The following is a 14,313-nucleotide window of genomic DNA, read 5'->3' on the forward strand; positions in this document are numbered from 1 at the left end:
TGTATCTAATTGAAATTGCAAGAATTCTAGGCAACAGTGACATCTAGTACTTTACTTTTTAGAAAGGGTTGGTGCCTCTTCATATAATGATCCACTACTTGACTTTTCTTTTTGACCTCTTTCTCGAATTAGTCTTTTTAGCCTTTTTTTGCTGCAGTAGCCATCCGTAGTTCATAGGTTCTTCACAAACATCCAAAATATTTTTAGACAAATTCTGCCATTTGTTACATACATCCTATACCAGATAACTTCATTGGCCCTTAGATGATTAAATTGAGGGTCCTTCCTGCTTATTAAATGGTAACCATATACTCAGCTAAAAGAAAAACAATTCAGAATCAGAGGTCTCACAGTTTATTACCTCAGGCTATTGTCATTATCCAGTTAAAAGGGAATATCTTCTAGTTGGAAACATACTTTCCTTGGCAACAATAAATATCTCTGTATTCTGGCTACTGTCCTCAAAATTTCCCAGCCACATGACCACAACAAACACAGCTACCTCAGATTCTTACCCCCTATCCAAACTGTGGTTCTACATACTCCAGTCTCCTCAATCTTTGTTTCCACACATTTGTCCTTGCCCATTAGGGATGGCTTGAGCTCTGCCCCATACTAAGATAGACCTGTCAAGTTTAACTCCTTTTAGATAACTTTTAAGGCAGCCTTTAAGTCTTGTGATGAAATGTTTTGCTGTGCTTCAGGGACATTTAAAACTTCCATTCATGTTGTGACAGCATGACACTTGGAGTTCTGAGTGGGGGCCGGGTGGAAAAGGGCTGAGAAATTGAGATACAGGTGAGGAAATCTGCGGGCAGCAGTTAATTAGAAGGAAAATGTTTTCATAAGGACTACAGTGATTGAAAATATATAAGGCTAGATGCTGAGGTGCACCCAGAATGCAGAGTGTTGGTCAGGGAAGTGGTGTATACAAAGTTGGCTTGAAGCTCCTACTTGCATTGTTGTGAATCTGTTGTTAGTGCATTTCTTCTTTGTGCACTGTTCGGGCATCGTAAGGGTTGGCATAATATAAAGGTATCCCAAACACACACTGTTTATAAACCTTTCCCCTTCCTCTCGCAGTTAAGTGGGTATATGGCATATGAATCCCTACAAGGCTTATATAGTACTCATTGGTGTGAGTGTTCCTTCGCCCCATACTCTGATTTGAATGCTGATTAGAATGTGGCATCACAGTTGATTTCCCCCAGCCCTGCCCCAATATTAACTTTCAAAAGCTAATTTCAGTGTTTTAAAAAAAAAGTAAGTACAGGTCACTTTCAGTAACACTGAGTGGTACTTGTATCCCTCCTACCATATGGAGTTGTGCTTGAAATTGTAGTGACATTTCCATTAAAATTACTTACTTTGAGGGTTTAATAAGACTGTGCATATAATTAAGTACAACATTTAACAATTAAAAGCATCTACCAATTTTATGGGAGCAAAAATAAATAAATGGAAGTTGAAGATGTTTTTGTTAGCCTAAAGCAACTGAAAAACACTTTCCTTTTAATTTTTTAAAGACATTTCTCCATAATGTTACCTTAGTGCCACTGAAGTATTTAAGAAAAGATAGTAGCCAAACTATTTTCTTTTAAAATATTGTCAATGTATTATGAATCAAATATTAGCACTGTTACTACTTTTCTATATGGGCTCCCACAGTGTGTAAATCTGCTGGCTACTCCTCAAGTCCATTCTCCTCTTGCCTTGGGCGTCTCTATGATGGGTAGGTGACTGGGGAGATTCCCTTTGTGGTGGGGTGCTCGAGGTCCTAACCCTCTGGTGCAGCTGAAATGCAGCATTTCCACTGCTTTGTGGTCTTGTGGTCATTAGAGCCCCTTCAGAAGTGTTCTAGCAAGGCAGGCAGGCAGCCAGCGAAACCATAGCAAAGTTTGAGTTGGTTTCCTACCTAGTAGTTCTTATTGTCTGAGGCTTCAAAATGCACTTTTTAAAGAGAAATTTTCCTTATAAATGTTAATTGTTGCTGTAAAGCACTCTTTATTTGTAAAGTTCTTAAACAATAACTAATCCCCAGCCCCTACATAAGGTGTTGTATAGGTGGATATACAAGTGAAATATACAGGATGGGGACTTCTTTTAAAATGTGCTACTTGTTTTCAATGTTTAAAAAATTCTAACTTTCTAAAAACTGCTGCATTGGGTTTCAGTAAGGATTAAAGGAGTTTCTCCATAATTATAAACCTTAGCGGTTTACATGTTCAGAGCACTGTACAAGCATTAACTAACTAACCTCCACACCACCCCTGTGAGGTATGCAAACATAGATGGGGGACACTAAGACAGAGAGAGTAAATTACTCAACATCAACTAATGAGTAAATGTTGGAGCCAGGATTAAAACTCTACTATGCTTAATATAGACAGCGATTCCTGTTTTCCAGTGTGCTGTTTTCCCTACTTGATGCTGTAGCTTAATCAGTTTTATGACAGAGAAGAACACTATTATAATTTCACTGTAAAATTAAGCAGAAGGCAGGGTTAGGCTGTTCAAGAATTAAAGCTAATTCAAACACAAATCTGTAGATTAATATTATTTATACCAGTTTGACTTTTTTAGTGTTGAGCCATGTTTGCTTTTTGGCAATTATTGTCAGACTTGTGGGCATGAATTTTGAACTAACACTTTTATTAATGGAAAATCAGAAAACATCTACCTACATTTTTATATATGTATTAGTTTTATTGCACCAAAGTGATTTATTTGGTTAGCCAGAATAGCTCCAAAGGTGCCACTACAGAGTACTGGTAAACAAGGGCTCACAAAATTATGATATGTAGCAAAATACTTCAGTGTTGTCAGGTTTGAGACAACTGACTTTAAATAAGTATGCATGTTAATATGATTTCTGCTGTAGATCATTATCCAAATCAAGAAATATCAGACTTGTGATTCACTAACAAAATCTTGTGCATTCAAACTCGAGTCTGACTCTTGAGACCTGCCCCTAATCTCTCTGAAGTGGGAGAATTTTGGTATTTAGTGGGAGTAGTTCACACCCATACTCTGTCAGTATATTTTATTATTAAAGTTACTAAAGGAGAGCCAACCTTGATGTAGGATTTCAGACATAGAAATTAGAGAAGGAAGAGACTTCGTTTATCTAATCCATTCCTATGCTAATACAGGATTTCTCCCTCCTCCTTAACCTCTCCTCCAGCTCCTTTTTTCTACGAAACAAGCCTGCCTTGATCTCCATCCTCAACAAGTTGACTCCATCTTCCTGCCTGTCTTCCTTTTCCCCCTTCACCTCCAAGCCTATCAAGGAGGCAGACTACAACCACTATATCTAGTTTTCTCTCGCGATTCCTCTCTGAGTCCTTTCCAGTCTGGCTTCTGTTCTCTCCACTCCATTGAAACTGCTTTCAGCTAAGGTCTGTCAGTCTTTTCCAGGCCAATTCCCAGCGTGTGTACTCAATCCTTTGTGACCTTTCTGCTGCTTTTGACATTGTTGATCATACTCTTGCTTGATATTGTTCGCCCTTGGATTTCATGACGTTGTGCTTTCCTAGTTCTCCTTCTATTCTTCTGCCATTCCTCCAGCGTGTCATCCTCCTCTCCCCTTTCTCTATAGGTCTCATAGGGACTCTCTTTAATGTCCCCTTTTTGGCAAACCTCATACACTCACAGGACTTCAACTGCCAACTCATGCATCTGTCTTTCTGCTCTTAATTTGTTTTGTTCCATCCAAACCTGTCTTTCAAACTGCCTGTCCATCATCATCTCCTTGTATGTCTCTCTAACCATTTAAATTTATGATGGCCCAAACAGTCTCTCCTAAATTATGTCAACTCCCCCCATTCTCTGTCATTTTTGGGTGTGGGGGGATTGGAGACCTACCATCCTCCCTGTCCTTGAGGCCCAAAATCTGGGTCATCTTAAACTCTGTCCTGTCTTTTGCACTTGACATTCAGACTTTCTGAATCCTAATATCTCTATAGCACTTCTAATACCTAGTCTTATCTTTCTGCCCACCAAGCTAAAACTGTTGTCCACGCCCTTATTGTCTCCTGTCATCTTCTCTCTGACCTACCAACCAAGTCCCCTCTCTAGTCAGTACAAAATACAGCCATTAAGATTATATACATTGCCTGTAATCCGGCCATCCCTACCACTTGTTGAATTCAGCTTTTGGCTTCCCCCTCTTGACTGCATCAAGTTCAAACTTCTTGTTTTCTTTAAAGATCTTTCACGACTCCACCCCCCAGTTTGTCCAGTCTTGTCTCTTACGGAGTTACCCCACACATTCTCTTCTCCAGTAGTGATGCCAGCCTTCGTGCCCTATTAGCATGAAGATTGCTTCTCCCAGAATGTTTCTTCCTACTCCAATACTTGCTCTGCAAGACCACTACCTTTTCTTAAATCTCTTCTAAAAACCCTGTGATGGGGTGCTCCACTCACCCCTGTGATGGTGCCTCCTCCTGGTCACTTTGGAGAATAACTCGCTGAGTCAGCTCCCCTTCCCACAGTTGCACTCCATCTCTCTCTGCCAGTCTGCAGCACCTCTCTCACTCCATGAGCTGCTGCTGCCTCTTGGTGACACAGCTGCCTGACCAGGTCACAATGTGTTCTCCCCTTCTAGGTCACCAAAGCTTTTCTCCCTAGCAACCTCAGGTAGTCCTCCCTTTCACTGCCCCCCATGTGCCACTCCTCAGTGCCTGGCAGGGGAACCCCAAGTTCCAACTCAGGGACCCACTAGTCAGCAGTCAAGAACTGTTCCCTTTTAGACCTTACTGCCTTTCCCTGAGCCCTTTTCCTTACCATCTGGTGCTCCCTCCTCTCTGAGTTTGCCAGCCTCCTAACTCCCCCCATTCAGGGAGTAACTATGGGCTACCTGTCCCTGTAGCCTCCAAACACTTCTCCCAGAGAGTGACTTCAGACATTTCCAGCAGCCCCTCTTTAGCTAATTTCCTGTCTTTATAAATCCATCCCAGCTGGTTCCTCCCCTGCTGGGCTCCCTCCCTTAGTCAGGGGATTGCTTAGCCACCCAGTTCCTTTCAGCTATGGCCTGTTGGTTTATTAGCCCATTTCTCAACCTGCTGTAACCCTGTCAAGGCTAATGTGGGGTGAGCACCCCATCACAGACCCCCCTTTTCCTGATGCGTACAAGAAACTAATTGATAGTCATCTGTAATGATGTTTTCCATCTTCAAATAAACCAATCTAACTTCTTTACTCAATCTTGCTGTTTTAGTCTTTCTGTGTCATAGTGATATTTGTACTGTGGTAGCACGTAAGAGCCCTCAGTCATGAATCAAGGCCCCACAGTGCTAGGCACTATGTACACACAAAACAAAAAGATGGTCTCTTCTCCGAATAACTTACAGTCTAAGTAGTCCCATCCTTTCACCTATGACTCTCCTTGTTGTCATGTCTCAAATACGTTTGCAAAGGAGGGTGTGGGAGGCAAGGGATCATGTAGTCTATTTGTATTATCAGGCATAGGTATGCCCTTGGGCAGTTTAAATAATAGTGCTCCCCCATAAATAGCATCTATCACTTCAAACAAGAGGGCTAGTTAGTGCCAAAGCTTAAATCAGCGGTTCTCAACTTATTATACATTGTGGGACGCATATGCAGAGCAGCCCCGACCCTGCTGGCTGGCCACCCTGGACCACCACCACACGGCTGCCCCGGAGGACGCGGGGCCGGTCAGCTGCCTAGACCCTGGAGCTTGCGGGGCTGGCCGGGAGCCATGGACCCCTGCTGTGCAGGGCCGGCCAACTGCTCCATCCCCAGACCCCCACCGCGCAGCTGCCCCGGACCCCTCCCCAGGGCCTGGGCAGCTGCCCTGGACCCCTCCCCAGGGCTGCCGTGGACTTCACAGCTCGCAGGGCCAGCCAGCAGCTCCGGGGCCCCGAACCTGTGGTGCCGGCTGGCAACCCTGACGCTGCCTGGCAGCCTGGACCTTGGTGACCCCGGCATGCTGGTGGCCTTGAGCACACAGCTGAGCTGGGCCACAGATGTGTGCTAATTGGGCCGCATGCGATCCGCAAGTTGAGAATCGCTGGCTTAAGTAAATACAGAGATAAAGTTCCCCTCACCACAGAAATGATTCGTCCAAGTTAGGAATGAAGCAGATCAGCATGGCAGTGCAGGGAAATTTGCACCCATGTTGCCATAGTGTATCTGATCTGCGGCTGAAGAGGTTTTAAGTTTCTCTGTTAGTACAACATCATTCACAAAGATTGAAATTTACGAAAAATTTGGGGAAAGGGAGAAAACATGGACTTAGATTATCATTTTACTGTTGGTATCGTAAGATGCACAGCACTGCCAAGCTTGTACTTAGACCAATCTCGGATCTGCCATTTCTCATTCAGTTGGAGTGCAGAGCTATTTCTCTGCAGTTTTCCATCATTTACTACAGAGGCGAAAAGACTGCATTTGAACTGTATTTTAAAACATCCAGTTTATTCAAGTCTGACCAAGATTCAAGTCCCAGTTGCTAGGTTAGAATGCAAGGAATGTTTTAAGGAGACATTTGGGTTTCCAATTTGTGACTATGGAATACGGCTTTCAGTTTTAGTGCTTTCACATAACAATTCTGTTGTAACCAAGCAGATTATCTCTCTGCCATCTGGTCATGTATGCCTCAGTTGACTTCCACAGGCCTGTAGGCCACTGTGCTTTTGACCTCTACTTCCAGCCCCAGCTGTCCTTTGCTAGCCCTCCTATGTTCTCCAACTCAATTCCTTAGCCTTTCCTCAGTCCAGTTGTCTTTCCAGCCCTCCTGGGTTCTAAAGGTGACCATGTCCCTCCTCTACTGTATGTCTCCAGTCCTGGGACTGTAACACCATGGCTGGTCAGCCAGATGTCAATTCAAACTATTTCCCAGAGCCACTTTGTACGCTCTTGCCTGGTCTCCTTTATGTCCCCTTCTGCGCCAAGGCTTCCCCACCTTCCTTGTCAGAGAACCACTTTCCAGGTCTCACCTCTTCATGGAGCAACTGCCACAGCCTTTCTAGCTTTTTGAGTGTCTCTCTATTGAGTCACAGGCTTCCCTTAGTCACATGACCAGCCAAGTAGTTCTCACTTGATCCTTCTGGGAACTACTTGTCCAGAATACCTGTTTTTACAGGGCCAAAACCCACAGGACTATGCAGGCTTGTGGCTCATCCTGAACCAATTCACTCTGCTACATTTGCCCATTTAGTGATGGTTCTCCTCCTAAGGTCCTTATGTGGCCACAGTGGTGAAGGGTTTATTCTGTATATGGGAGCAGGAGTTAATAGAAATAACTAATTGAAAATATAACCGTAAACACCTAAGGGTACGGTGCAATTCTTAACATGCAGCACAGAGTTTAAATGGTTGGAGACCAATTTTAGGCATGTGGGCCACATTGTTGTTACAAATCAAATCTTCAAGCCATAATTGTCCCAGGGCTGCTAATATCTTATGCTAGTCTTGGGCCAATGAGTTTATTCTTGTCCAGGCATTTTGGTTTATATTCTACATTTCCTTGGGGCACAAAACGGTGCAAATTCTCTTCTATGCCAGACTCCTCTCCTGCACCTGTCCCTGTTAACCTAGCAAATCACTGCAGTCTGCATTCATGCCCCCTCACCCCCCCCAACACACACACACATCTGAGCTATTCAGCGTAGCACTGCCATGTGCCAAATACAGATACCTGAGTGACAAAGGCTGGAGTTGAACTGAGTTCTTAGGAAGCCAAGTGGAAAGAGGCCTCCAAGGGAATCCTAACAAATAGCAGGAGTAGTGAAACTAGAGTCTTAAAGGGAGCTGTTCCAAATGCATGTCTGCACACCATGAGAACCAGTACTCCTGCATTATCCCAGAATTTAGCATGAGACTTTCTTTCAGTAGCTACAATTAATATGTAAGAAAAGAGTGTGAAAAACACCAAGTTTGTTTAATAAACAAAAAGCTTGTTTAGATCTAAAACACTGGGTAAATTGTATTAAGCATAAATAGACCTAGAAGAACAAACCATCCATAAGAGGGTATTACATGTTCTGTTGCTGCCAAGTCAGTGGAACATAAGAGAACTGGTGAGCTGAATAAATTAAAATGTCCTAACTGTTGCTTTAACGTATACATTCATTTTTTCCTCCCATAATTTCTAAAAGTTTGGTGTAGGAGAATGTGAGTTTTCTTCAATCTACCTGTCCAGTCTCCAGTAAATTTCACAAGATAAGCACCAAAATCAAAAAGGGGGAAAACCAAATTGCAGCATTTGAAAGGAGCCATATTGACAGTGAAAAACAGTAACTAATAACAGACTAAGGATTTTATCTCATTGCTCCTAGTTCGCATGTGGTTCAGAATGGTAGTGTCTTGAAAATTACATCTGATGGCTTTAGTAACCTATGCAAAGTGAATGGGTTGTATCAGTCTTGTTCCTAGGCCAAGAATCTGATTGGTCCATGGATACTGCTTTCCATTTTCCAACTCTAGAAAAGGGATCTTTTCCAGGTTAGTTTGAAACCTATTTGCAAGGCACCGTAGAAGAACTTGCTCTGCAGCTTGCCTGTGCAATACCTGAACTATGCAAATATAGCACTTCTTTGCACAAGAGCTTTACATCTAGTGCCTTTCACCAACACTGGGTTATTTTTAATCATTAAGTTTTAATTTTTGATAATTGCTTGCAAGAAGATAATCAGTACTCCTACCTCTCTCCTTATCACCTCTAAATCTTTTTTTTTTTCCCTTCAGTCTTATAGAAGCCTATCTAATTTTCCTGTCCTGCTCTCTGACAACATGGATGGACCACTTCACTCTTACTTTTGTATGGTTTCCAGACATGATTTTTCCAAATCTAGCAGTTAGACTGCCATTTTGTTAAAATGGCATAAGCATTCAAAATGCACTGGGGAATGGAGATAGATGTAAATAAGGCCTACATTCTTCTTGCGTCTGTCTTAGTATCTATTGCTACCATCTGAATTTCATTTCAGGTTGTCGTTTGTTTGAAGTTACATCTTCTTTACTTTACACAGCCTTGGGCTGTAACATCACCATTTGCCTACACGAAATCCATTTCTATCTGCAGCAAAATAAATTGCCTTCCTCTGTGTAATCTGGTTCTAATGAATGCCTTGCTCCTCATTAAACTGTGATTTACCTTTGTTTCCCTTTTCTGTGCTGTCAGAACTAACCATTGGAGGTCCTGTGGAGAGATGCTAATTTTGAAAAAGTGGAAGTCTGTGACTAAGCACACACAACCGGTATCCACAATGGCACTTTTCAAAGATATTCATAGAACACTTCGTGGATTACAGTTTGAAGGTGGATAAGAGGACTCAAATTGTTGTCTTATTCATAATCTTCCAGTGTACAAATATAACACATGACTTTACAGTCTCAAGTTATCCCCTTTCCATAACTGACCTTATGTTCAGGACAAACAGACTTTGTTCTGCAAGAATTTTAAAGATTCCCCTGGCACTTTTTGAAAGACTAGGATTTGGCTCTAGATGTCCCAAAGAATAACCAAGTAGAGTAGGTATTTTAGGAGCTTCTGTAGAATACTTCAAATTTGAAAAATATTCTAACAGTAGAATCACTGTTATCAAGGCTACTCTGTGAGTCGCAGAACTATATACATTTTTATTGTCTGGGTTTTTTCTCTGACAGCAAAGGATTAGTACTATAAACTAGAAATAGGGGTGGTGTCAGTGGTCGCTGTACAGGTTCTGCACACAGCTCTCTGCAAGTGCCTGTCAAATCTGACCTGCTGTTTTTCCAGCCCTGGTCTTCTCCTGAGTATTGGAGAATCTGCCACTTGTGCCGGATGACGTGCTAGATTTGTGCTGTTGACAAATGCTGAATAAGGCCTACAGTTAAACTACAAAACTCACACTTACTTTAGACTTAAACAGAATGTGAACTCTCAGTAGCAGTTTATGAATGATATATGATCTTGTTGATAATATAATTTAAAGAAATGCAAGTAGTTCTTAGGGAGTTGAATTCTTTACAGCATCAAATGGTTTCTACCTCGTATCTTAGTACTAATGGCTATACATTAATGCATTTGATCGCTATCCCATAAATTTAACTTGCCTTTTTTTTTAATATGCACAATCACATATGGTCAAGTTGTCCCTGGTATAGCACCATTGTGATTAATGGGTGTCAGAGGAGTTACACTGGATTAATTTGATCCATTGAATATTGAGGGGAGTAAAGCATGGGAATTTTTTTTTAACTGGTCTTGCCTAAATCATGCAATATTTGGAAGTAAGAAGACTTTGATTAATGTAACAACATTTTTATTTTTAATATACATTTTAGAAGACAAAACTGACCTTGAAAACAGTGTGATGCAGAAGAAAATTAAAATCCCCAAACTCTCTCTCAATCACGTAGAAGAAGCTGGGGAGGTTACAGATTATGGGGAAGAAGATGTGGAGCTTAGACACAGTAAGGTATTGAAGTTTTTTTGTTTTGTTTTTTTGGGTGTTTGTGTGTGTGAAAGTGCTTGGGGCATATGCACACATGTCATAGCTAAAGAATTCCAGGCTGGCTTTCCATCCCCTTAAAACGTTGTATGGATGTAATTGGGTCAAGTTGGCGGGCAGGGGCTGTGGGTGAGAATTCTGAATTGGTTTACAGACCAGCTTTTCAGAAATCTAGTTCATGTGCAGTTGAGAATTATTTTTATTTGTACAGTCTGCAACTTAATTGCTGTTAGAGATTTTTGGAACAATGTTGTTTAACTTTGGCCCAGGTTGACCCAGTTATATGATTAAGCAGCTGTTCTTGGTTGGCACTTTTTAACCTGTTGTACTCAGCTTGTCTTGAATAGAACAGGGTGCTATGAAAGTCCCAACTTTGGGTGGGAAGAAAAACTAAACAAAATTGAATCCCTCTGATACAGAGGTCAGTGGTCCTTTCAGGCCGAGATGTCAAAAACTGTAATTTTTTTGTTTTTGTTTTCAAGTAACTTCTCCTTTAAAAGTCTGCCAACCGGGCGGGGGTGGGGGTGGGGAATATTGCTTTGTGGCTTCATGTGTTGTCTAGCTGCAGGAATTATACTAGTAAATTTATTTATGGAGGGATGGCATTTTTTAGAGCATGTATGGCGCAGGAATAACATTGAATAATCTAATTTTCTGCCACATTACTCCTGGACGTGGTATGGGAATTGATAGCATCAGTTTCTTGTGTTTAACCCATGAGCTAGGTTTGCTTTCCTGTCAATTACTTGGAAATTCAAATACTCTTTCTATATTTGGCCAGTTGAAAAAACTGGTGACTTTTTGCCTATACTGATACATGGTAATACCATCACCCAGACCCTTTACAAAGGAGGATGCATTTATTAATAGGGTTTGGACTACTGTATGAAAGAGCAAAGGTAAATTGCTGCTAGAAGTTCACTGAAAACGAAACATCTGCAACGCAATACTACTATATAAAGAATCTCTTGATCTGGGGGATGGGACTAGATTGTATATTCTCTAATTTATTATTGTAATTCCCTTTCCAGTGCTTGCAAATAGTATAACTCATCTATTTTCATGGGGAGGGGTGTGTGTGTGTGTGTGTGTGTGTGTGTGTGTGTGTGTGTGTGTGCGTGCACGCGCGCATGGGGGTGGGAATAGTTAGTGGACGTTTGTCTGCGTGGTGATTGAAAGCACAAGTCTTCAGTTCATGAAATGGCTTCAGATGGTGTGCTTCTAATAAGCAGTTTTCTCTCTTTAACTCAGTTAAACTGCTCTTATTTATACTGGTGAAAAAAATATTGACAGTACTTCAGTCATTTTTTTAAAGTACCCTGCAATTATGGATAACATACAAAATACATAATTGATGCCTTTTTTCCCTTTAAGACCATCAGAAAAGGAAATATAAACACGGTATGTATGCTAAACATGAAGGGCTGGACTTTCAAAAGGGAGACGCCCAGGTCCTTTTTTTTTTTTTATTTAAACTGAAAGTTCTGCCTAAAGTACCCACCACTTGCGCACACAATTTGGGCAAATGCAACCAAGGAAGTCCTCCAGCAGTTCCTCAAATTTGCATGTTAATACACATGTAATTCAGTTATGGTAAGAGTGTTCACAGGCATCCTTTAGGAGCAACATTTTTTTTTTGTAAGGTGGACCTTGTTTCACTTTTTTGGAAAACAGCCTTAATTGTCCTGAAGGCTGGAGTTTTAGTTCATGTTATGTATTGTATTCCTGCTCTGCTAATTTTCTGTATTATTGTAACACACAGAGACAAGATGGGAGGAAACAAAGTGAAGGTACACACAAAAGCATCGAAGCAGTTGTTGCTCGCCTAGAAAAGCAAAATGGGATGAGTCTCAGTAGTAGTTCAAGCCCTGAGGAAACCTTTATGGAGACTTCGGAAGGCATTAACAACATGGACGATGCTGTAATTCCTCGTGTTCTCTATGAAGAATTGCTGAGGAGTTACCAACAGCAGCAAGAAGAAATGAGACATATTCAGCAAGAACTTGAGAGAACACGGAGGCAGCTTGTGCAGCAGGCAAAAAAGCTAAAGGAGTATGGGGCATTAGTGTCAGAAATGAAAGAGCTCAGAGACTTGAACAGGAGACTTCAGGATGTGCTGCTTCTGAGATTAGGCAGTGGTAAGTGCTCAGTATACATGGGACTAGTTTTAACAGGCTTTACAATATCTTAAAAATAGAAACTGAAACTTCTTCCAGGTGTAGGGATGGGGGGCAAACAGGACTTTGCCTGTTAAAGTGCGTTTTCCACTTCAGTTGTGCTGTGCATATTGGATTTGTACACCACGTGCCTCTGGATCTTTCTTTAATGATAGCAGCGGTCTTTGTGCCGGTAAGTCTGACTCAGAGTTTCCATGTTACATTACTTTGTTCAGTTCTTTTAAAAAAAAAAAAAAAAATTCACCCCAAACTGAAAGTTGTAGTAAAGTTTATCTTTGGAACATATCTGTCTTTCCTTTATTAAATTACATTTTTAAAAAATTCCATTCAGCGCATAGTAAGTGTAGGGCAGACCATAAGGTCTTACTGATTGCAGCTGTTTGTGGAAGGTGGGTTTTTTGGGTTTTTTTTATTTAAGGTTTCCTTGTTATGAATAAGTAACCAAGTTTTGGCTTTTTAAAACTTTTTGTAGGTCATTCGATTATAATATGTTCTTGAACGTTTTGGCATTTGATTTAAACAGCAAAGGTATTTGAGAAATTATGGGTTGTTCATGAACATAAGTGTGTGTTTGTTTTTTGTTTTTGTTTTTTTTAAATAAGCACAATGATCCATTATAAAAAATATTGGTTATTAAATGCAGGTTTTATACAATTTTGGATTTAGATTCCAAATAGCTTGAATCAATGGCAGTTTTTTTGTTCAGTGATAACTATTTAACTATTATATTGGAATTGGTGCAGAGTAGTAGTCTGTGTCACTTGGGGGTGATAAAACTGGAATACTTCATTATGATTTTAAAAATAGTTTTCATGTTTGTTTTTATTTGTAAATAAAATTCAGAGCCCAATAGTCAAAAAGGTCCATAGTCAAGTCTTGACCACTGAAATTTGCAGTTATGGGTTGCACGCCCAAGCTTTGGCATGCTGTTTTCCATGTCTGTTTTGGGACATGCGGAAGTTGATTTTTCACACACAATTCGAATAGAGGGCCACATACTTGATTTGCATGAGTGTCTGAGGTTTCTGTGCCAATCTGAGGTTTGTCCACACAAGATGTTGGATGTGAAAAATTGCATGTTTATGGTTTTGCACGCATTGAATTGTGCTTGACTGAAGTTCACTTTGAAAACTTGACTCCAAAGATTTAAGATGGACTTAGTATGGTGACTACCCAGAGTAATTAATTAAAGGGCATGTAAAGATTAAATAAGCTTTCCACACAGTATTAGAGACATAATGTGGGTGGTTGTAAATTCCAGTGAGTTCTCTGAAATTCTCCTTGGATGAAAAGATGTCCTACTATCAACTAAATGAACATATGTGAATTGTCAGTCCAGATGTTAGCAGACAAGTCTACTAACCACTGTTTTATTGGGCATTCTTGCTGGTAGTCTCAGTTGTGTGGCCAAAACTGGAATGAACACAGGGTATGGATTATTCTTTCATTCCTAGGGATAGTTTCTTCAATAGGGATTTGATGCATCTTTGCATGGACTGGTGGAAAAAACTTGAAAAGGTGTTGCCCATGCCAAATATATTCTCTAGATAGTGGACTTGAGTTTCTAATGCATCAATCTGGCACCATTTTAACAATCATGAATAATACCACCAGCATTGAAGAAATCCATGCAGCAGATTTTTTTCTTAAACTATTTCAGATTTGAGTGATGAATCTAG

The 14,313-nt window shown here is 40.8% G+C and overlaps 1 protein-coding gene across 5 annotated transcripts in view; it reads left to right on the top strand.

Moving 5' to 3' along the window:
- Positions 1 to 14,313, top strand: part of BEND5 (BEN domain containing 5) — a 1,397,007-nt gene that overhangs the window by 859,500 nt on the left and 523,194 nt on the right. Inside the window, exons 1-3 of one of the 5 annotated variants that reach the window (XM_084637920.1) lie at positions 9,217 to 9,282; positions 10,291 to 10,424; positions 12,220 to 12,595. The exons of 2 other annotated variants lie outside the window; for them this stretch is intronic. In XM_084637920.1, the coding sequence (XP_084494046.1) occupies positions 9,231 to 9,282; positions 10,291 to 10,424; positions 12,220 to 12,595 (562 nt within the window). In that variant the 5' untranslated portion in view covers positions 9,217 to 9,230. Of the gene's footprint in view, positions 1 to 9,216; positions 9,283 to 10,290; positions 10,425 to 12,219; positions 12,596 to 14,313 lie in introns of those variants that run through there. 2 more of the 5 variants (XM_084637917.1, XM_084637921.1) reach the window with 2 other exon arrangements.

Source organism: Lepidochelys olivacea (genome assembly GCF_965140295.1).
Source record: "Lepidochelys olivacea isolate rLepOli2 genome assembly, chromosome: 8".
Classification (NCBI taxonomy): Eukaryota; Metazoa; Chordata; order Testudines; family Cheloniidae; genus Lepidochelys; species Lepidochelys olivacea.